At 38.7% G+C, this 21941-nt stretch overlaps 1 protein-coding gene across 3 annotated transcripts in view; it reads left to right on the top strand.

The window, feature by feature from the left end:
- Window positions 1-21941, top strand: part of ADK (adenosine kinase) — a 307364-nt gene that overhangs the window by 10950 nt on the left and 274473 nt on the right. For all 3 annotated transcript variants that reach the window (XM_080620985.1, XM_080620983.1, XM_080620984.1), the window contains exon 2: window positions 5063-5137. In XM_080620985.1, the coding sequence (XP_080477111.1) occupies window positions 5063-5137 (75 nt within the window). The remainder of the gene's footprint in view (window positions 1-5062; window positions 5138-21941) is intronic.

Here is a 21941-nt window from a genome sequence, read left to right as displayed (position 1 = left end):
AGAAATACTAACATTTTAGATCTTACAGAATGATATCTTATATTTGTAAATGGAAGACTAGGCAACAGCAGGCTGTCATGCAGTTGGGACACCCAAATGTCCCAATCATGTTTTTTTAAAGCTTTCTGACTGCAGAATGTCTTAGCAGAAGAATTTAAGTGTATGTTACAGCTGCACAACAGTATAAGGCTGTTACAGAATAATAAAAAAAGATGAAATTTTCAACTTGGCTTTGCTATTAGTTACTGTTATGTAGATGAGAAAATCCTTGCAGCAATTAAGAAAAAAAATGTGGGTTTTTTTTAGGAATAATGGGATATTTTTTTCAGTTTGTTTCTTAAAGCAAGACATGCCAGTATCTGAAGGCTCAAAATACTCCTCTGTCTCTGTGCCAGTAACTAATAATATGCTTTCACTGATATTTTGATGTTGCTCTTCCACTGAAGTGCCCAGCAGCATGGGATGATAACAATATTGTGTGATAGATACAGCACTGCTAATGTTCAGCAGCCAACAAGAAACAGGACTGCCTTTTTAAAAATGCTTGCAATGGTTGAGCATTGGTTGTGTATAACCATCATACTGGACATGGCTTTCCAGATCATTCAGTTATGGTTAATTTGTTGACTTCTTCAAAATGATTGAAGGGCAGCTCAGTACTGATGTATGTGCGTTGTCATTTGGTGTGGTTTTGACTATTCGTGAAAAATCAATCATCTTGGCAATCTCCAAACAGAATGCCACAATTAGCAGGTAAAGATTTATTTATATTTAATGAATTACATTGTTTGAAGTAATAATTACAACTTGTTCGTCATCTAGTCCTGAGTTAAATGACAAATTCATGAAATATATTACTTGTTGTCAAGTTGAGAATGCAAATGCAGCATGCATCCAAGCTTTCTGTGAGTTTCCATTGGTGCTGTAGTTTTGCCTGGTAGGTGGATAGTGTATTTCTGTGTCCAAACAAGTTTAAGATTTGTATGAACCTCTTGTTCTTAGTTTGGAGTTTAAAAAGTATATATACAGTTTACATATATGTGTGTGTATATATATACTCACACATACATACTGACTGTGTATAGTCATTTAATGCCCTTAATCCGTGCAGGTGGAGATGTCACTTGTTTCTTGAAGACTTGAGCCAAATACTCTCTTGCAATAGGGTAGTCGGGTTAAGCAAGAACACCCTTCTCAGATGATTAGATACCAGTACTCCTGTGCAAGAGAAGGGACTGCAGGGAGTCAAGGAGGCTGTGGAATACATAAGGCTTTGTTCTGTGTCTGTGGCAGAGATGTATTTCCGGTGTTCAAGTCCAGGTTGGACAGGGCCTTGGGTGGCATGGTTTAGTGTGAGGTGTGCCTGCCCATGGCAGGGGGGTTGGTTCCAACCATGATCTTAAGGTCCTTTCCAACCCTAACTATTCTATAATTCTATGAAATAACCTATGTATTGTGAAATCTCACATTTCAGGAAGCTATTGCTGCTTCCTTACTGTGCTTTGCATCTAGCTGGCTGGAAATCATCCGTGATATTTTAATCAGTGCAGGTGTCCAGTGTGGCTGAACAGCAAACATAAAGCCAGTAAGGTTCACGTGTACTGCTGAAGTGTTAAACTTGATGAGAATGTAACAGTTTAGTATCTCAGCTTCTTGGTCTGGAGACTTGTACGTTTAGCATTCTCCTGGATCCTAAATATTGTCTTTGATGTTTTGCTTTTATGATATGTGGATTTATAGAATATATGTGATATTATTATTAGTAGTAGTAGTATTACAGAGGAGCAAACTGTAGTCAAGTAACTGCTATAACCCATGTTGTGCCACAAAAAAATGCAAGAGTGTAAGAGTGCAGATACTTTGCACTGTTAGGATGTTGAAATGTAGGCATTGTTGGGTTAATCAGGTTGAACATGCTAAGGATTTACATAGCAAAGTCTTTCTCTTTAACAGTAGAAACACCGGACTTTCCAGATTGTGGTTCACAAAGCTCATGTTAGAAAACGCTGATCACAGTGGTGATCTTAAATGTCTGCTTTAACTTGTTGCATTTTTTAAAATACGATACTTGGAAAAAGATTGTTTAGACTTCCCGTTTTGTCCAGAAAGGTACTTTTACCAAATGCAGTGTCAGTTAAGGAATGACACGACTACAGCCTCCAGTACAAATGGAGCGTATGGATTTTTCTCCTTTTTGCCAATGTGCCATCAATACCTTGTTTTAAGCATGGAAGTTCTAGTACTTTGGAGCTTAGTTAGTTCAAACATCGAGCTGTAACAACCAAAAATGTAGAAATATGTGTTAATTGAAATCAGAAGGCTAGCTATTAATATGTGTTACTTTGTGTATTTAGATATTTGCAAGAACAAATTGTGTTGTGTGCCTCTTCATAGGAATCAAGCAGTTAATACACTTGAAGTTTTGTGTGTTTGAAAAGCTGTCAAGTTCTGCTATCCTACATCTGGTTGAAAGAAACAGCTATGCAGAAGCTGGGGCAAGTTTGCTCCGAAGCGTCAGGAGAATGTTTCTGAACATACATTTACTAGCCTAGTGATAGCTACCTTGGCTTTTAAAACTTTCTATCCCAGATGGCACCCTCGTACTCAGCCTTAGAATAATTGGCCAGGTACGATTATAAAATACTGTGGGAGAAGGAAGGCTTGAGGATGGAACAGGACTTAACTGTATGTGATGTAAAGAGCTGCCTGGAATAAATGGCAGTGGAAGTGGTAGTTCCTGCTGACATAAGAGGAGTTGTGAATGCATGTTGCTGGCTTAATAGATAATGGACGCTAAACCAGTACAAAGTTGCTCTTGTGCTGCTTCAGGTATATTGACCAGTATGTTCTGCAGCCCACAGCTTTTTAAATGCTTGCTAGTTTCTATTTTGCTTTTCCATTGAACAAGGTAACCTATTCATAGGTGGTGACCTCAACATGTCAGCCGTATTTCAGAGAGGTTTTGAAGTACAGCTGCTGTTTGCAGGCATACCGTACACTTAAGTGCTGATACTTGTCTTACATAGAAGTATCCGTGATACTTCTTAACTGTAGGTATATTGATGTGTAGAATTTCAGAGGATGTAAGAAATAGCTAAACATCAAGTACAGGAGCATACAATTTGGAACAAATCTGCATTAAACACTTTTAGAATTCTGACTTGTTCGTTCATTGTCCTGCAGTACTACTGATGCAATACTGAGTTTTTAAAATGGAGAGAATGTCCTGTTTTGGGGTTGCAACTGAGATACTTCTATCATTATCTCATCTAATCTGTCATCTGTCTCCTTCTTTTCTTTTAGCTAGATGTAGCTTATGGTTATGTGATCTAGAGGAATCAATATTTCTTTTCACACTGACAAAAGTATTTAGTGAATCTTAAAGGTTTTCACTAGGCAGGTATTACATAGGTGAGTTGGGAGTGAGCTGGATTTCTGGCTCTCTCTTCACAAAGGAATGTCTCCCACATGGTATGTACAGTGAAATGGGCTGTAAAGGCCTATCTTTAAAGCTACAACCAAAAAATAGGATACTTAAACCATGGTTTTCTGTTTCTCAATATCAAGATTATTAATAATATTTGCCACTTTTCTGGACTTCAGAATTTAGCATTTAATGGAGGCTAGTGTGGCATTGTAAAGAGGAAGTTTGACTGTGTGCTTCTGGCAAGTAGCTCCAAGTTTGACAAATATTTGTCAGGAAAGGGCTTTTCTTAGCAGTTGAGAGGAAGTAAGTGAATGAGTTTGTTCCATATAATCCCCTTTCCTCTTGTTTTATATTCTTTTATCTTTAAAATCTCTCCATCTCTCCATCCCTGGCAGTGCTCAAGGCCAGGTTGGACAAAGCCTTGGGTGGCATGGTTTAGTGTGAGGTGTCCCTGCCCATGGCAAGGGGATTGCAACTAGTTGATCTTAAGGTCCTTTCCAACCCTAAGTAATGATTCTATGATTTTATAAAACATTTCTCTTATTCTAAACGGACCAGAACAATTGAAAACTCACTTTCTTTGAGTTTCAGCTAACACTGTTATGCAGCTTTGAATAAACTTCAGGTAAACTTTGCATCCAGCTGTAGTGTTACAGTAGTACTTTTTCGGGGATGGAGAGACAGGGAATATGCTTTCTCTGCAAATACTTGATAGAGACATAGTAAACAGGGAGGTGGTCTTCCTGAGGCTACCTTCCGTGGCTAGAGAAAATCCTTGCCTTGCCAGTTGGAGGCAGCAGGTGGCAGCTTAGCAAGGAATGTGATGGGTTTGGATGCAGTTTTGAGCAGCCTTCAAGAACAGCTGCTTTCACTTCTCCTTGACACTAGGCCACATATCTAATCCTTTGGTATTACTGCATTATCACCCAAGTACATGCTATTCAGAAAAATGTAACACATGGTTTCTGAATGAATCTAAAAAAAAAAAAAAAAGTTAAAAAATTAAAGCCAGCTCTTTCAGCTGCTTACAGTATCCCTCATGTCTTGTTTTTGTTTGACCAGAGTCATGGTAATGAATTTAAAATGGATTAAACAAAGTACGTACAAGGTACATGGCTGTGCTGTTTAAGATGGCTGACAATGTAGAATCCATAGTTCTGTTAACAACTTAAGTCTGTTTTAGTAAGTTAATTATTGGTCAGTAGCAGAGAAAACTCAGCAACTAAATCTGTTCAGGGAAATTTTTATCATCTGGGCTGATGCTCCCCCTGTCTAAAATTTGGTATTACAACCTAAATGGAATCCTTTAAAACTACAGAATGTGGCATGCAGGTCTGATTCTCTATTTGAGTGAATTACAGCTAAACAGAATGCTTTGATATATTCTTGACTGCTTGCAGTCTGTCTGTTGATCAAATAAGATGATTGTAGGATGATACTTTACTCAAAATTGACTCTCTGTCTATACGCCCCATCTCCATGAGACTACCGCGCTGGGCAAAATGTCTGTCTTCTTATTCCTTAGCTGTATTCAAGGGAAACTTTTCTCTCTCTGAAGAAAAACATCTTCAGCATTTTATACTAGGAACAATAAACTAATGCTGAATTAACTTTAAATAATTTATTCTCTTGCAGTGAAAATGTCCTGTTTGGAATGGGAAATCCTCTGCTCGATATCTGTGCAGTTGTAGACAAGGACTTCCTTGACAAGTAAGTCTTGACTTTTTATTTTATTTTGTTTTTTAATATTTTTCTTTTAGTGTCAGTTTCATTTCCAGAATGATGCCTATAAATAAATGGAGGACTCCCTGCTTGTTTAATGGTAAGTTTGTGCTGATCTCTGGAATTCTGGCCTAATGCTGAAAGAAGCCAACATTGTGTCAGTCCTGCGATTGTTCTAGCTGTATGAAGCTGTGGTAGTGGTGTCAGTGGAAAAACTTGAGTGTTTTCATGGCTTTTTTTGTATTTATTGTTTTCTATCAATCATTTAATCTAGTCTTTTCATGCTGTCTTTCCTAGCCTTTAATTGGAAGCAATCATCAGTGTCAGTAAAATGTAGGTAGCTCTTCTGTGAGTATTTGTGTGCTACTTTTGATGCACTATTACAGCGCTCTTTTCTTTCTTCCGTGGTGACTTTGGGCCAATAAGCTGTTTCTGTAACACACCAAGAAAAGTTGAGCAAATATACCTTCTTTTCTTTTTTTTTTTTTTTTTAATATTCTAATTTATCAGTCGAAAGCAGGACCACTTCTTACCATGTGGTCTGTTGTTATCTTGCTTGCTTAAGCATAGTTGTTATGCCACCATCCAGTTGTTATGCCAATATATAACCATAATGCTGTATTGCTGTTTGTGTATTACTGCTGGCTTTAAGCTTACTCATTCTCTGATCAGCTGAGATGTTCCTTTTCAAGAGGTGGAAAATATAGCTGCTCTTTTAAGTCCTTCTGCATGAGCTTATTTTCTTCCAGTTGTTTGCAAGTGATCAGCAAGTTGATTTCATCTTTCAGAGTGCTCAAAATTCTTTGTTTAATTTTTAAAGTGTTAGTATTTTTTTTCCTCTGGTCATTCTTTCAGTTATTAGTGGGAATATTGGATCAATAATAAATTTCACATCATCAAATAAAGAAGAGGTGCAGGGTTTTTATTTGTGAATGTTTAATGTCAGTTGCATATCTTCCGTTCTGAAGCTTTTAATAATAGCAGTAATTGCAATGGATTTTTTTATCAGTCAAATTTTATCTTGAAGTGTGGTCAAGTGAGAATCTGAATATTGTAGGCTGGAGGCAAGAGACAAGAATGTAATGGAGTGTATCACTCTCAAAAAACATCTGAAATTTTGAACACTCTAAGACATAGACTAGATTTCTGAAAATGTGAATTATTCTGATGTAATTGTCCTCCTTACATTTCTACTGAAATAACTTGAAAGCCTGGCTGTGAATATAAGTAATGCCCCTGCCTGCAACCCAGCAATACCCCTCCAACTAATCCTTATACCTTGCTGTCGTAGAATAGGTGGTGGGATCCATATTGCAGCAGTGAAATCCTGCAAGAGAATGTTGTGCTTTTCACTGGACCTGATGTGCTCTGCAGAATTTAATTTAATTTAATTTAAAAATTAGAACTCTTATGTACTGAAAATCGAGAACTGTCAGACAAGTTAAATTATCTCCTGGAACAACATATGCTCTGTGAGCATTTCTTTACTGCCAAAATGCCTTTGTGGAGTACTGCATTATTTAAAGCAGTAAGAAGTCCTTCAGCAACAGTTTCACTGGGGACCTGCTGATAGTGTGATAGCTCTGGTAATAACCTGAAAACTGAAAAGCTTGCCTACATTCTTCACATATACCTGATTTTATTTCTAGCTCCTTGTTTGTGAGTGTATGTGTAGTAGTCCATTTAACAAACAAACAAGCATGTTTCTACTCTTAAGTCCAAGTACCTTTAGCAGTACATACTGAAATGGGAATCAAATCCTACGCTTTCTCAGCTTATGAAGGGAGATAAAATAGCAAACCTAGCTGTAGAACAACTGCTAGGGTAAAGTTATTTATTCACATGTTGCAGAGAGGTTCAAGAACATAGGTATTTCAGGAGTGTGAAGCATATGACACAGAAATTGTCTATCATACCAGCCTAGTCTCACTGATTTTTCTTGTCAAAGAAGATATGCATCGATCTCTAGCCATGTAGTGTCAACTTGTGGTATCTTGGCAGTGATCAAGTAAGTCTGGAGTCTGTGTCTCACCTCTTCAACTGGATGGGGATGTTTAATGGCGCCATCAGTCAGCTGGGCTCTTACATGAGAAGGTAGCTTAGTAAAACGAGGAAAGAGTTTAGTTAAACTCCCATAAGAATTTTATGCGTTTAACTTTTTCACTATTTCTGTTAGTTTATCATCCCCTCTTGTATAACTTGTGAAGTATTAAGAGTAAATACCTTTGTCCAGGATAAAGGACTTGATGTTGCAAGTTTAATCAACTTGTATTGTACATGAAATGAGAGACTAGTACAATGAGTCCTGTCACTAGATTGTTTTTGTAAGTTCTATTAAGAAAATGCAAATGGAAACAGCATAAGATTGTGCAGGAAGTCTCAAGTGTTCCTCTCAACAATATGTAAATGGCCTACAATCCATGTTCTAAATAAACCTGAAAATAAATACATAATGCAGTCCTACCCTTGGCAGACTCAAACCAGCTTGCTGACGTGTAATACTGGTTTGAGGAAACAGGCAGTATTGGAGGGTTGGGTTGGTATTTTTGGCTTCGCCCTGTCTCCTTTCTTTCAAGGTGGATTTTGGTTTAATCTGGGCTCCAAAGTTCTTTGCGCTCCTGACATGTTTTGGAAAGCTTTAAGCCTCACCTAGACTATTTCTAGGAGAGGTGGTCTTAATTTGTGTCACAACAGAACTTCACTGTGCCCATCTGAGCTTTTCAGAGCACATCAGCAGTCTGGCATTGTCTGAGCCAGTGAAGCTTTGGCCTTTTTCAGGTTGTTACTAGATTTTCTGGGTGTTATTTCTTATCTCTCCTCAGGTAGACAATGTGGAAAAGTGTTGGCAATGTTCACTGCTAACTGTTGAAAGCTGGAGATACCCCAAAACACCTCAATTTTCACATAGCTGCAGAGCAGTCTTAAAGTAAATGTAATTCATTGGTGTCATTTTTTGTTTTTTTTTTTTTTAATATCTGCGTGAAAGAAATATCAGAAATGCCTTTTTTTTGGGTGGTGGTGTGTGTGTCTCCTTTTGATTTGCATTAACTTCATAACCTAACTATTTATTTTTGTTTAATTTTTCTAGGAGATAGATGCTTGACAAGCAGCTTTTTATGGGTGGGAGGGGAAAGAATAGAAAAAGGATTAATGCTCTGTGGGTGAATAGCTAACTATAGCTATGTTAATCTGTGAAAATAACTTTGCTAACAGATATTCATGAAAGCATTTGGTGTACTTGGTTCTACCTGTGACAGTTAATAGGAATGATTCTTTTATCTACTGCATCTGTAACAGGCATTTAAGAATAACTTAATCTACGCTATGTATATTAAACTCCAATAAAGTGAGCAAAGAAATTCTGATGAACATGGCAATGACATTTTAAGAGTGCAGAGAAACTCAATATTGCTGACTCCTGTAAATACTCCAGTGTCCTGCTGTTAAAAATTAGGAGATAGCATCTATTTCATTGCTCCCCCTAGAGTGCTCTCTTTTGCAAATACTTAGTTTTTAACATTTACCTAACCATAGTTAAGTTTTAGGCTGTAGCGAATGGTCATTACTTGTCATCTCAAGCGCACATCCAGTGTTTGAGGAGCATGTTTTCACAGAATGGACAAATCTTCTCTTGCTGTTCTCCAACATGTGAGTCTATGACTGCATGAATCAAGGAGGTGGAGAGAATCATTATCGACAAATCCATGTTAACAGTATTATTGTGCTAGTCTTGGAACTTCTAAATATGTGAAAACCTTGTATCTTCCCATATTAGCCAGTGGGAAGTCACGAAAAATATTTGTAATTACCAGTACCTGGATAAGCATGTGAATATCCTTCAGCCTGTGCTTTTAAAAAGGAGTGGAGATACAGGGGGAATTATGCGATGTCTTATTTATGATGTCAAGGTTAAGGATGTTACTGCTTTATTTTGCTGTATTTTCTGGGCTCTTGACCAGAGCCATGATCTCATAAAGTGCGGTATATTTGCTAGTCTGGGTGCTGTATTCAATTATATTTGTCATCTCCAGACTGATTATTTGATCAACATTGTTGTCCAGGGTTGCAAGTTGCTATTTTATTACTTACAACCACTTGTCAAAGCAGCAAGTCTTTTCCTCCTTGTGTGGGTTTTTTTTTTTTTTTTCTCCTTAATACCAGGGTCTGTGGCAGTCTTTGCACAAGTTCATTAAAGAGGTGCTCGATAAAGATCTGTTGTTTTTGATAGCTTTCGTGTCCTGTATCGCCTGCTCCTTAGTTCTCTTCCCTGCCTTCTCTGTGACACTGTTGTAAATACAGACTATCTGTACACCAAGAAATGGGTTGCTCTTTTTGCTCTTCACTGGAAAAACAGGTTTGAATAAATGGGAGAGGAAGAATCCATGTGGTCTTCAAAGTGTGTTTGTGTTTCGGAGTGGTGGTGATGGTTAATACATGAAAAGAGAGTATCATAGAATACCAGGTTGGAAGGGATCTCAAGGATCATCTAGTTCAACCTTGCTTGGCAAAAAGCAAGTCTAGACCAGATGGCCCAGGATCCCGTCCAGCTGAATCTTGAAAGTGTCCAATATGGGGGAGTCCACCACTTCCCTGGGGAGATTATTCCAATGGCTGATTGTTCTCATTGTGAAAAATTTTCCTCTTGTGTCCAGTCAGAATCTCGTCAGGAGCAATTTGTGCCCATTACCCTTCATCTTTTCCATGTGACTTGTAAAAAGAGAGCCTCTGTTTTCTTTGTAGCCACCCTTTAAATCCTGGAACATGATGATAAGGGCTCCTCTGAACCTTCTTTTCTCAAGACTGAACAGACCCAGTTCTCTTAGCCTTTCCTCATATGGTGGTTTCCCAGTCCTTTTATCATCTTTGTGGCCCTTCTCTGAACCCTCTCCAGCCTGTCATGTAGTTTTTGTATAGTGGGGACCAAAACTGAGTACAGTATTCCAGTGTGGCCTGACCAGCCCTGAGTTGGATAATTACATCTTTATTTCTGCTGGTGATGCCTTTGTTGGTGTAACCCAGCATCCTGTTGGCTTTTTTTGCTGCAGCTGCACACTGATCACTCATCTTGAGCTTGCTGCTCACCAGGACTCCTGGCTCCTTTTCCACAGAGCTGCTCCCCAGCCAAGTAGATCCCAGCCTGTGCTGCAGTCTTGGATTGTGTTTACCCAGGTGCAAGACCTTACACTTGTCCTTGTTGAACTTTGTAAGGTTCTTATTAGTCTGTTCTGTCAGCCTATTCAGGTCTTCCTGCAGGGTGGCTCTGCCTTCCAAAGTGTCCATTTCCCCACTCATTTTGGTATCATTGGTAAACTTCCTCAGGGTACATTTGATCCTGTCACTGAGATCACTTATGTGAGGACATAGAACAGCATTGGGCCCAATATTGATTTCTTGAGGATCCCACCAGTGACAGGTTGCCAGTTGAACTATCTGCCACCACTCTGGATGTGTCTGCTCAGCTAGTTCCCACTCACCACACAGACTACTACTTGTCTATACCATAACACATCATTTTTTCTAGGAGGACACTGTGGGAAACCGTATTGAAAGCCTTGGAGAAATCCAGGTAGACAATTGCTGCTGCTTGCCCCACATCAGCCAGGAAGGTTACTTTGTTGTAGAAAGTTAGTCAAGCATGATTTGCCTGTGGTGAATCCATGCTGGCTTTTCACAGTCATGTGCTTCATTTGACTTGTGATAGCTCCCAGGAGGATTTGTTCCATAACTTTCCCAGGAACTGAAGGATCTATTATTTCCTGGATCCTGCTTTAAGCCCTTCTTGTAGGTGAGAGATTGTATTTGCCTTCCTTTAGTCTTCTGGGATCTAGGACTTCTCAAAGATTGCGGAGAGTGACCTTGCAACAATGTCAGCCAGCTCTCTTTAACAATCTTGGATGGATGTCAGGGCCCATTGCTGTGCAGAGGTCAAGCTCCTGCAGTAGTTCATGTACCAAGTCTTCCTTCATTGATGGTGGGTTTGTGTTTGCATGAACCTGGGTTTTTGTTCCCAGGACCTGGAGTCCATCAGTGCTAGTAAAGACAGGGGTGAAGGAACTGTTGAAAATCTGTCATTTTTCAGTGGTGTTGGTGATTCAGCAGTGGTGACGCCTTTTCCCGCTTAACAGCAGCCAGTGTTTTCCTTCTGTTTCTGCTTGTTGTTTATGTACACGAAGAACCCTTTCTTCTCTTTTTTTTTTTGACATCTCTGGCCAAATCATCACACTGAAGGAAGAAATGCTATTATTTTGATCTGTAATTTCACACGTATGGGTGTGGATCTCCTTCAGAGTGCTACCAGCTTGTCTGCAGCACTGAAAGTGGTTTCATTACTGGAAATTCCAAGATGCTTGGTCATTCTCTACCTTTCCACACCACAGAGTACTGTTGGAGGGTGATGGATTAGTTAAGCACAAACTTGACTAATAGAGCAGTGTTGACATCTGTTAAGTTAAACTTTCTGTTTTGAGGCTGTTGTAGTACTTGCTGTGATTAAAGTGCAGATGTACATACTTGATATATTTTCCACTCTTGTGGGAATTTGGATTATAAATTAGGAAAAGGTTTGAGAAGCATCTGAAATGGGAAAACATCTGCTTACTCACATTAAATTTAGGTTGGTCTGTATAGCTGTGGCTTTAACTATTCCAACAATTGTTATTCTCAACATTTTCAGTTTGTTGCCCTTGCTTGTATCTTAACAGAAGTCTTTGTAATTTTCTATAGCAAAAAAAAAAAAAAAAAAAAAAATAATCAAAACACTATTCATGCAGTTAACTCTTATAAAGTGGCCTAGAGTCTAAAGGCTTTTACACAATCAAAAGTGATTCTTTGTCTGTTCACCACATTCAGGTTTCAGCAGTCTTAAGGCTTCAATTCAGAATAAGCCCTTTCGCAAAACGCATGCTGGCTTGAGCTTGAAGACTGGGCAAGACAAGTGCTGGTTCTGTACTAGGAGGCTGCAGGATCAAAGAATGTATAAGCTGCAGCTACAGTCTTTGCAGATAGATTTAAGTCAGGATGACCCACTCCCTCAGCCCTCCCAACCTTACAGGATTTTCAGTTTTGCTAATGTGTTTAGCTTGTATGCTTCATCAACCCTCTGGGACAGTTTAACGGGGTTTTGTATTGCTTTGAGTTGGGGATTGTGTTAACTGTCTCTACAGTGCTGAGTGTATGGAAAGTACCTAATAATACCTTTAAAACTTGTCTCTGAAAATTTACCCCTGTTTTTCTTTTTGGGAGATAGCTTGCTATATGATGGTCCACTGTTTCAATAGTTCTTGTGAAAGATTGCCACTAAAAGTATCTGTTTGCCTTGTCTCATTTGGCAGGGAAGATGAACAGCTGAAGGTTTTATTATTACCTTGTGGTTTTGAGTTTTATCTGTAGAATTCAATTTAGCTTATCTTAGAGTCTGAACATAGAACATTGTGGAAATTGTTGAGCCCAATTGCATCATCTGACTGCTGATTAAATTGCAAAATCTTCAGCATTTTCTTGCAAAAACTTAAAGTAATTATGGCTGTCTTAAGAAAGCCCTCTCAGTACTAATGTGCCTAGAAATTTGGTAGCATTCCTGATAATGTAACTAGAGCTTTCTACAAGCCTGATAATTTCTCCTAGTGCTTTTAGTTAAATGTGTAGTTTAAATGAGTGAAAGATTTTAGTTAAGCTCCATTTGGAAAAGGCTATTTGAAAAATTTATCTATGCAATGACAGAGTTTTGCATGAGGAGCTGTGATGTTTTCAGGGTATACTTAGCTTGAACAATGATTATAGAAGATTATTTACCTGTAAAACAGGATATAAGCAACCAGCAGGTTGAGGAAGGTGATTCTTTGCCTCTACTCTGCTCTCATGAGAACCCCATCTAGAGTATTGTGTCCAGCTCTGATGTCCCCAACATAAGGACATGGAGCTGTTGGAGCAAGTCCAGGGAAGGGCCATGAAGATAATAAGCTGCCAGAGCACCTCACAGACAAAGATAGGTGAAGAAAATTTGGGCTGTTCAGCTTGGAGAAAAGAAGGCTGCATGGGTACCTTAGAGCAGCCTTCCATTATCTGAAGGGGGCCTACAAGAAATCTGGAGAGGGATTTTAAAGGGTATATAGGGATAGGATCAGGGGTAACAGCTTTAAACTGAAAGAGGGTAGGTTTAGATTAGATATTAGGAAGAAGTTATTTACTATGAGGGTGGTGAGACACTGGAACAGGCTGATGAAATTCTGGGTTCCATTTGCCTCCTCAGTGCAAACAAGAAACTCTAAGTGGAAAAGCTTTGTGAAACTAGGCAATAATGTTAAAGGACCCTTGCTGAGTGTCAGTCTTGTTGGTCATCAGTCTTCGATGGAAGGAGCTGGGTTTCTCCGTAGAGAACTGGAGTTGATCTAGAACTAGATGGCAAAACTTCCTCTTTGAATGCTGTACTTGCTGTTTGTACCAAAAAAAATTTCATCTTAGAGTTTCCTGATTGCACAATTACAAGATGTATTTTTATTTAGGACACAATAGATAAAAAACATGTTTTATGCCATGGGTATGGTTGCTGGCATTCTTAATTACAGGGTAATAAGATACAATTTTTATGCTGTTTTCCATTCCTGTCCTACTTTTCCAAACCAAAAATTTCAAACGGCATAGGAAAGGCTAGCGTTGTTTTTTCTAGTTACTGCAGTAACACATTGAAACAGTTTTATCACTTGTGAATTGAAGAATAGAAAAGTTCAGTAAAAAATTAACGATTATTTCTCAGCTTCTCGGGTTTTTTTACTGTAGATGACATTGATTTGTCATTTCTTAAGGGAAGATGGCTTTTCAATGAGAATGTTTTTGAAGTGGTTGGAATACATTCAGCTTTTGAAAAACTAAAGTTTTTTAAAAATTAGATATTTAAGTGAATTATAGTACTCCTTACTAGATTTTATTTTGCTTCACTTGGGCCTGCCAATTTTGCAATCTAAATAGCTTTTCTTTCCATGTATCAAGATGAGAGGGATTCTGTCCTTTTGAAATTCAATTCTAATTTTTAACATTTCTTTTTAGTAACTTGCTATTCCTGAACATTGTGTGAATACCATGTCAGTGTTGCTGTTAACTGTAGCCTAAGTTATGAGATGCTTATTCTATTGTTGATCGCTGGTACTGTGCTTGCGCTCTGCATCACATAACCATGTCCAGGCCTGCTCTGTGCTCTGCCTCTTCTTGTCCTATTTCTTTCTGGAGTGTTGGACCTGTGGTCTCTGTTGTAGCCACAGGGAGAGGGTGGAGGCAGCCTGTCTTCCTCTTAATTACTGGTGTTCTTGTTTTTGCCTTAGTCAAGGGCTGCAGAAGGGTAAACCAGCTGTTTGAGTGCTATTTTATTTTTTGTCTGGGCAGAACCATTGACACTCCCAAGTTACTGGAGACCAAGTCCCTGTTGTCGACTTCAGGGTGTAATGAAGCATGCAGTTCCCTATTAGGCTCAGATTAAATGCAGAGCTGGGTACAAAGATCTTTCATTTCACAAACCCTTGATTCTTTAATGGGGTAATAGAATATTTCAGTCAAAGTGTTGTGTGTTCTTTTTGTAATTATTAGCATGAGACTTGGTTGTGAGTTCATCAGTCACTGGTGTAGATGTTTGTGTTGTGTGTCCTGCTGTGCCATTAGATTCTATTTTGAACCTGTGCCAAATCCTATAAAACAATAGTGTATCTTTTAGGATAGCTCAAAAATAATGCTCAGAAAAGTTCTGTGGTTTTTGCAGGCTGAATGAATTATTTTTAACATACAAATTATTTTCATTTTTTAGTTCTACTTTAAGCTGGTGGTTCTCTGTTTGTCTTATCACATGAAGACCAGGGAGCTTTTAATTTCTAATATTTATATTTCTCAGGCCTTCCAGTAGAAGAGTCAAAGTGTTCCAGAATATCATGCATCTCTTAGGAACTTTTTTTGTAGAGTTGATGTGTGGAAAAGAGGCCAAGAACCTTCCCCCAAATCTGATTGCTGTAACTTCATTTTTGCAAAAGTGTGTTCCAGGGTATTTCATCGAAGCTACTTTGGTTTTGGATTGTGCTTGTATTGTTACGTACATCAGTACTAAACAACAACTGAACAGAACACATCTGTTAGTTGGTCTACATTAGGTAAAGTGTTTGGCTGTGTATTTTGATTAGGTATGGTTTCAGTTTCAATATCTGTAGTATTTGTAATCTAGATTTAAATTCCACAAGCTCAGAGTTGTTGGAAATCACCTTTCATAGGATTGTGGGCTGGGAATTAACTATGTCCTTTATGTAAGGGAAAAAAACTTAATCTTGCCACCTTTGCAAAAGTTAGCACGTATGAGCTAAGACAAACTGTAGAGTTTTATCAACAGATTCTGCCATTCAAGTACTAAATGAAGATGAGCAAGTTGCTTTAGTAATTGGAGCTTTTTGTTTTGAAAGCACCAAATACAAATACCTGCTCTAGCCAAGAACATCTGAGGTGTAGCTGACTTGTTTTCAAAAGTAGGACATTTCAAGTTTTAATTGTAAGTTGGGGTTAAAGGTAAATAAAAGAAGCCTGGCAACTTTAGACAATAGGAGGATACTGAATTTAAACTTTATGCTGACTCACAAAATTAGAACTGCTTGAAACACCTTTTTTTACAACCAGCCCTGGGACAAAACTGTTACTGAGCCAAAGCGAGAAGCTCTTCTGGGCTTCCAGTAAATGGCAGGAGCTGTCCAAATACGTCGGTCCCTTTTTTCTGTGCCAGATCCTTGGGTGTCTGGGCTTGACGTTGCAGCTGCCACTGTGGTGAAGGGTTAAGATACAAAACAGTGGCTATGGCTACAGGCAAAAGGGAGAAACAGTTCTTCCCAGAATCCTTAATTGCGTTTTTGTTATGTCTGATCCTGTAGTGGTAGCAAAGCAACGAGTTTATCTCTCAGGAGCTCTTCCCTGAATCTCCATCTTGGTATTACACCTTCATTTGTTAGCATGAAGTTAAAATTTTCAGTGCAGTAAATAAACCTGCTCTGCCGTTTTTTTTATGCTACTTTTTTTCCAATAAAGTAATGCCTTTAGTGGCTTGGATAAGTTCTTTCAGCATGGCTGGAATTTCACAGTAGCTTCAATGCTTGTCTGTAGCTTGCTATTTCCTCTAGTTGGTATTAAAAATAATTTTAGAGAAGGCATATTAAGGCGCACGGATTTCCTAACAATTCTCATTTTAAGCTTCTGTAAACTGATCTGTCCTGTAACAAGTGCTTAGGTGCAGAGACAGATGATGGAAGACATCTAACTTTTAGGCAGCAGGAAGACTCATTTAGGTTGCAGTGATAGTATGGAACTGATACTTTTGCCTAGCCTGTCACAAACAGAATGACATCCATAGAGTTGTACAGAAAAATTACATATATCTGAAGCTATATTTTAAAAAACAAATAAGAAAACATTTAGCTGGTTTGCAAGACTTGGTGTTGGTTTCCTTATGATATCTAAATGCAATGCATTTTGCATTAAATATGATACAGCAGTCTTTTTCTCTGTGTCCCTATGATTGATGAAAAGGGCAATTCTAAGCATTTTTAAGACAAAATATTTAGCATCAATAAAGGTTCAATACAGCCTTAGCACTTACAGTATCCTTATTTTGGAGAATTTTATTGCTTGAAAGTAATATCGTGGTTTGATTTTGTGGTTTATGAGTTCTTCACTGGAGAATAATTGTCTTTTGCTGTGTCTTAATTGATTTTTATTGATATGGCATTTCTGTCTTTGTACCAGAGACATTAAAATAATTGTATTTTAGAAATCCAATTTTCATTTTTCTTTTAGAGACAGAACAGAACTAATATGGGGACAAAGTTGTAATTCAGTTATGAAACATATTTTGTATTGATGGAGCTTAAGACTGTTATTTTATGTTTGCAACAGTGTAACGTTACTCCCTTTGTTAGTTTCTCCAAAGTATTGATGTGTATTTTATTGTAGAAGTAGAGCCTATTGAACTTCATCATAGAATCATAGAATGGTTTGGGTTGGAAAGGACCTTAAGATCATCTAGTTCCAAACCCCTTCCATGGGCAGGGACAGCTCACAATAAAAACCCTTTCATCCAAGAGTCCATCCAGCCTGGCCTTGAACACTGTCAGGGATGGAGCATTCACAACTTCCTTGGGCAACCCATTCCAGTGCCTCACCACTCTCATGTATTTATATTTAACCTAAACATCCCCTGTTTAAGTTTGAACCCGTTACCCCTTGTCCTGTCACTACAGTCCCTAATGAAGAGTCCCTCCCCAGCATCCCTATACCCCCCCTTCCGATACTGGAAGGCTGCTATGAGGTCTCCACGCAGCCTTCTCTTCTCCAGGCTGAACAGCCCCAGCTTCCTCAGCCTGTCTTCATACGGGAGGTGCTCCAGTCCCCTGATCATCCTCGTGGCCCTCCTCTGGACTTGTTCCAACAGTTCCATGTCCTTTTTATGTTGAGGACACCAGAACTGCACACAATACTCCAAGTGAGGTCTCACAAGGGCAGAGTAGAGGGGCAGGATCACCTCCTTCACAGTATCACAGTATCACAGTATGTTAGAGATTGGAAGGGACCTCAAAAGATCATCTAGTCCAATCCCCCTGCCAGAGCAGGAACACCTAGATAAGATTACACAGGAATGTGTCCAGGCGGGTTTTGAATGTCTCCAGAGAAGGAGACTCCACAACCTCCCTGGGCAGCCTGTTCCAGTGTTCCGTCACCCTCACTGAGAAGAAGTTTCTTCTCAAGTTTAAGTGGAACCTCTTGTGTTCCAGTTTATACCCATTACCCCTTGTCTTATCATAGTTTGCCATTGAGAAGAGCCTGGCTCCATCCTCATGACACTCCCCCTTTATATATTTATATACACTAATAAGGTCACCCCTCAGTCTCCTCTTCTCCAAACTATAGAGACCCAGCTCCCTCAGCCTTTCCTCATAAGGGAGATGCTTCACTCCCTTAATCATCTTAGTTGCCCTGCGCTGGACTCTCTCCAGCAGGTCCCTGTCCTTCTTGAACTGAGGGGCCCAGAACTGGACACAATATTCCAGGTGCGGTCTCACCAGGGCAGAGTAGAGGGGAAGGAGGACCTCTCTCGACCTACTGACCACCCCCCTTCTAATACACCCCAGGATGCCATTGGCCTTCTTGGCCACAAGGGCACAGTGTTGGCTCATGGTCATCCTGCTGTCCACTAGGACCCCCAGGTCCCTCTCCCCTACACTACTCTCTAACAGGTCGTTCCCCAACCTATACTGGAACCTGGGGTTGTTCCTGCCCAGATGCAGGACTCTACACTTTCCCTTGTTATATTTCATCAAGTTTCTCCCTGCCCAACTCTCCAGCCTGTCCAGGTCTTGCTGGATGGCAGCACAGCCTTCTGGCGTGTCAGAAGCCTGACACGTGCTGGTCACGCTCCTCTTGATGCAGCCCAGGTTGGCTTTCTGGGCTGCGAACGCACACTGAAGCCGGCTCATGTTCATTTTCTCATTGACCAACACCCCCAAGTCCTTCTCTGCAGGGCTGCTCTGAATCTCTTCCTTTAGGACCCGTGGATGAATTTTATCAGGTCCCATCTTGACACCTAAAGCACATTGCTTTCTCTTTAGAAGGGGAGATGAAGGATTCATTTTCAAGTGTACAAAAGCTCAACTGAGCTGGAAATAATATTCACCTATGGCATACAGAGAGTATTTATTCAGAAGAAGTTAATGAAAAAATCTGTAGATATAGGCAGGAGAGTCAGGGTTGTGTCCACAACTACACTACTTTGCCTTTGCCGAATGATACTTTGTTACAATTTCCTTCTCAAAGCAGAGCTCCTTATCCAGCAGTGAGATATTTGGGGATTTTCAGTGCTAGTGCTGACAGGATCTGTTGCAGAGCAATAAATTTTAAAATTGTAACAGCAAGTAAACATGGGTAACTAGGAAGGGAACAGGAACCCTTCGGTTTATTACTGTTCAGATTATGTACCTTTTTTTTTTTTTTTTCTAAGCTTTTATTTAAATGAAACTTTGAGGGAAGATTGTTAAAAGCTGGCTTGTGTTTATAATCAAAATGAATCCAACTACAAACCAATGTTTATTTTTGGTTAAAGAAAATTGGTATGTAAAGGTTAAGTTATGACTTCAGAGTGGAAACAATGCAAAATGACTGGTATGACTACAGAAATCATTCAAATATTGAAGGCTCAAAGGAATAATGTGAAAAGAATAGATTAAAGAGCTCAGTCTGTAAGCAGAACTGCCCATAGTTCTGCACAAATTGAATTAATGTTTTATTCCGTGATGCAGTTGCTAAGGGTCAATAAAGTTTATTTCTACCAGTGTAATGAATATAAATTCAGAAAGCTATTTTTTTTTTAAATGAAAATACAGTGTGTGGACAGCTTTTTAAAAGGTGTTTGCAGTCACGTACTTAAAAAGTTATTACTGAAAATCCCAGCATTTCAGCTGTATACTACAGGTGTTTACATGTCTTAGATTTTTAGTTCACTAGTTCATAGCTAAGAAAACGGTTTTGGCAGGACCACTACTATATGATTAAGTCTAGAGTGATAGGGCTGACCCTGTTAAATGATGATAGTTTTCTGCAGTCTGGTGATTAATAGGCTTTGAACTTTCTTGGCTTCCTTAATCCCTTTTAATCATTTAAACCTATTATTGTTTTGACTCCAATTTCAAAAGCCCTTTAAATCTGCCTTACAATATTAATAGCTGATTAGAGTCCTGATTTCTAACCATATTATCAGTGGGGAGTCTTATCTTATTACACTGAATAATGTAGAAGCAACTATTTAGGAAAATGCTGATCAAGGGGAAATGAACAAACTAACAAAAAACCCAACCCCCAAAAACCAAACCAAACAGCAACCAACGGGGTAAAAATGCCAGAAAAACTATGCCTAGTAACATTTATACATGAATTAGTGATCATATCCATGTAAGAAATTGACGAAACAAAATGCTTCTAATTATGCCATCAATAACTTTATTTCTTTTTTCTCTTAGGTGTTAGGGGTGTACTTTAAGTTAATTTTGTGTTGAAATTTAAATCCATCTTCCATAATAGGTATTGTATTAAAAAAAAAACAAAAACAAAACAACAAAAAACCAAAAAAACACACACCAAAAAACCCCCAACTTCCTGTTAACATTTTTTGATCCCTTTCACCCAGAAATTAATTTTTTTTTAAACTTTTATTTTTTTATACATAAAGAGGTTTTGTACACGCTGTGACGCAGCCAGATAAGACTCCAGTCATAGCAGTACACAAGAACTGGGTACTAATAACTGGGTAAAAACGAAACCACGAGAAATTCCTGAATAGTTTCTTCAAGATGGTTCTTCGTTCCCTCAGCCCTGATATTTCTATTCCAGTAGCAGTGTTTAAAGTTTGGGGTTTTTTTAAGAAATTAAATGGCCAAGACCTGTGGTTTCAGTTGCACCTTAACCAGGTACTTTTGTTCCCTTAGGCAGTGTAATTCTCTGCCAAGATGATGCTGCATGCTCTTTCCTTAACCATACTTGATTCTTCGTCATTGATAACTGAAATAATTTATTTTCAACAGTCTTCAGATAAAAATATCGTAACCTTCTATTGCTATTTTTTCATACCTCTTTCCCTTTACCACTAGTGTGTGCTTTACTCCTACCTGCCTTTCTTCTTCCCAAAGTAAATGTTTTGGCTGTGTGTTTTTCTGTTTAAAAATGGAAGGGGACAAAATAATTAGCTGGTCTGACAGCTTGCTTTGTTGGGTTTCTTTTGGTTTTGCTTATTTTTGGTTGGTTTATTTGCTCTTGCCTGTTTCTGTATTAAAATAGTTCATTGATGCCTTCAGTGTTTGACACAAATCAGTTACAGATTATGACACCTGGTTTCCCTCATCTCCAAGTTACTACTCTGTGGGATGTCTTTACTCCTGCCTATTTTTTTATTCTTTTTATTTACCTTCTTGGCTCTGCGTGTGTCTGTATTTTGAAGTTACTGTGTTTGAATGGGTTTGTCTTCTTGTTTACTAGAATGTTTTGTTTCACATACCCTTTCCAGTCTGTTGTCACCTATGTATTTCATCAGTAGCTACTGTACTTAACTCTAAATCACTCATAAACATGTGGCATAGATAGTATTTGGTCTAGTGCTGATCCATGTTGAGGTTTATCAGAGATGTACATTCTCTCACAGCTCTAATACTTTCCTAAAGGGATGTCTGAAAAGTCTTTAGGCAGTTTTCTCTTCTGTTGGTATAAGTGGACTATTGTAAAACACATTTTTTTCTGGAATCAGGCTTTTTTTGGGACTGTATTGCCATCATACAATCCCTCTTTAATCTTTCAGTTTTTCAGGGAAGAGATTCTGGACTCCCATCTGGTATTTTGCAACAAAGCAGTATCTGTTCAGTAAAACTAATTCATACAAGGTGACCCTAGAGTAACAATAAATGATAATGAGCTGTCATTAAAAACAGAAATGAATGTAAAAGGGCTCATTGTGTTGCTGTCAATTTGAGATCAAGAAAGAATGTGAAAAGGTAGGGAGGAACCAGCTGCCCTGTTATGGAACAGGAAAGAGGCTAAAAAGGAGAGAAACTTTGAAGGAATGGGGAGCATAGTGCTTTTCAGATGGTGAAACCGGGAGACTATAGCAAAGCAACAGACCAATTCTTCGAAAAAATGAAAAAGCAGACGTATTAGGCTGGTGGAATAAAACCAGCACAAATCAGCCAGGAGACTGAGACTTTCAGGATATGAATCAAAGCCCTTGACTGTTTTTGTGGTTTGT

The sequence above is a fragment of the Psittacula echo genome (assembly GCF_963264785.1).
Source record: "Psittacula echo genome assembly, chromosome: 6".
Lineage (NCBI taxonomy): Eukaryota > Metazoa > Chordata > Aves > Psittaciformes > Psittacidae > Psittacula > Psittacula echo.
This window is presented reverse-complemented; position numbering and strand designations above follow the sequence as displayed.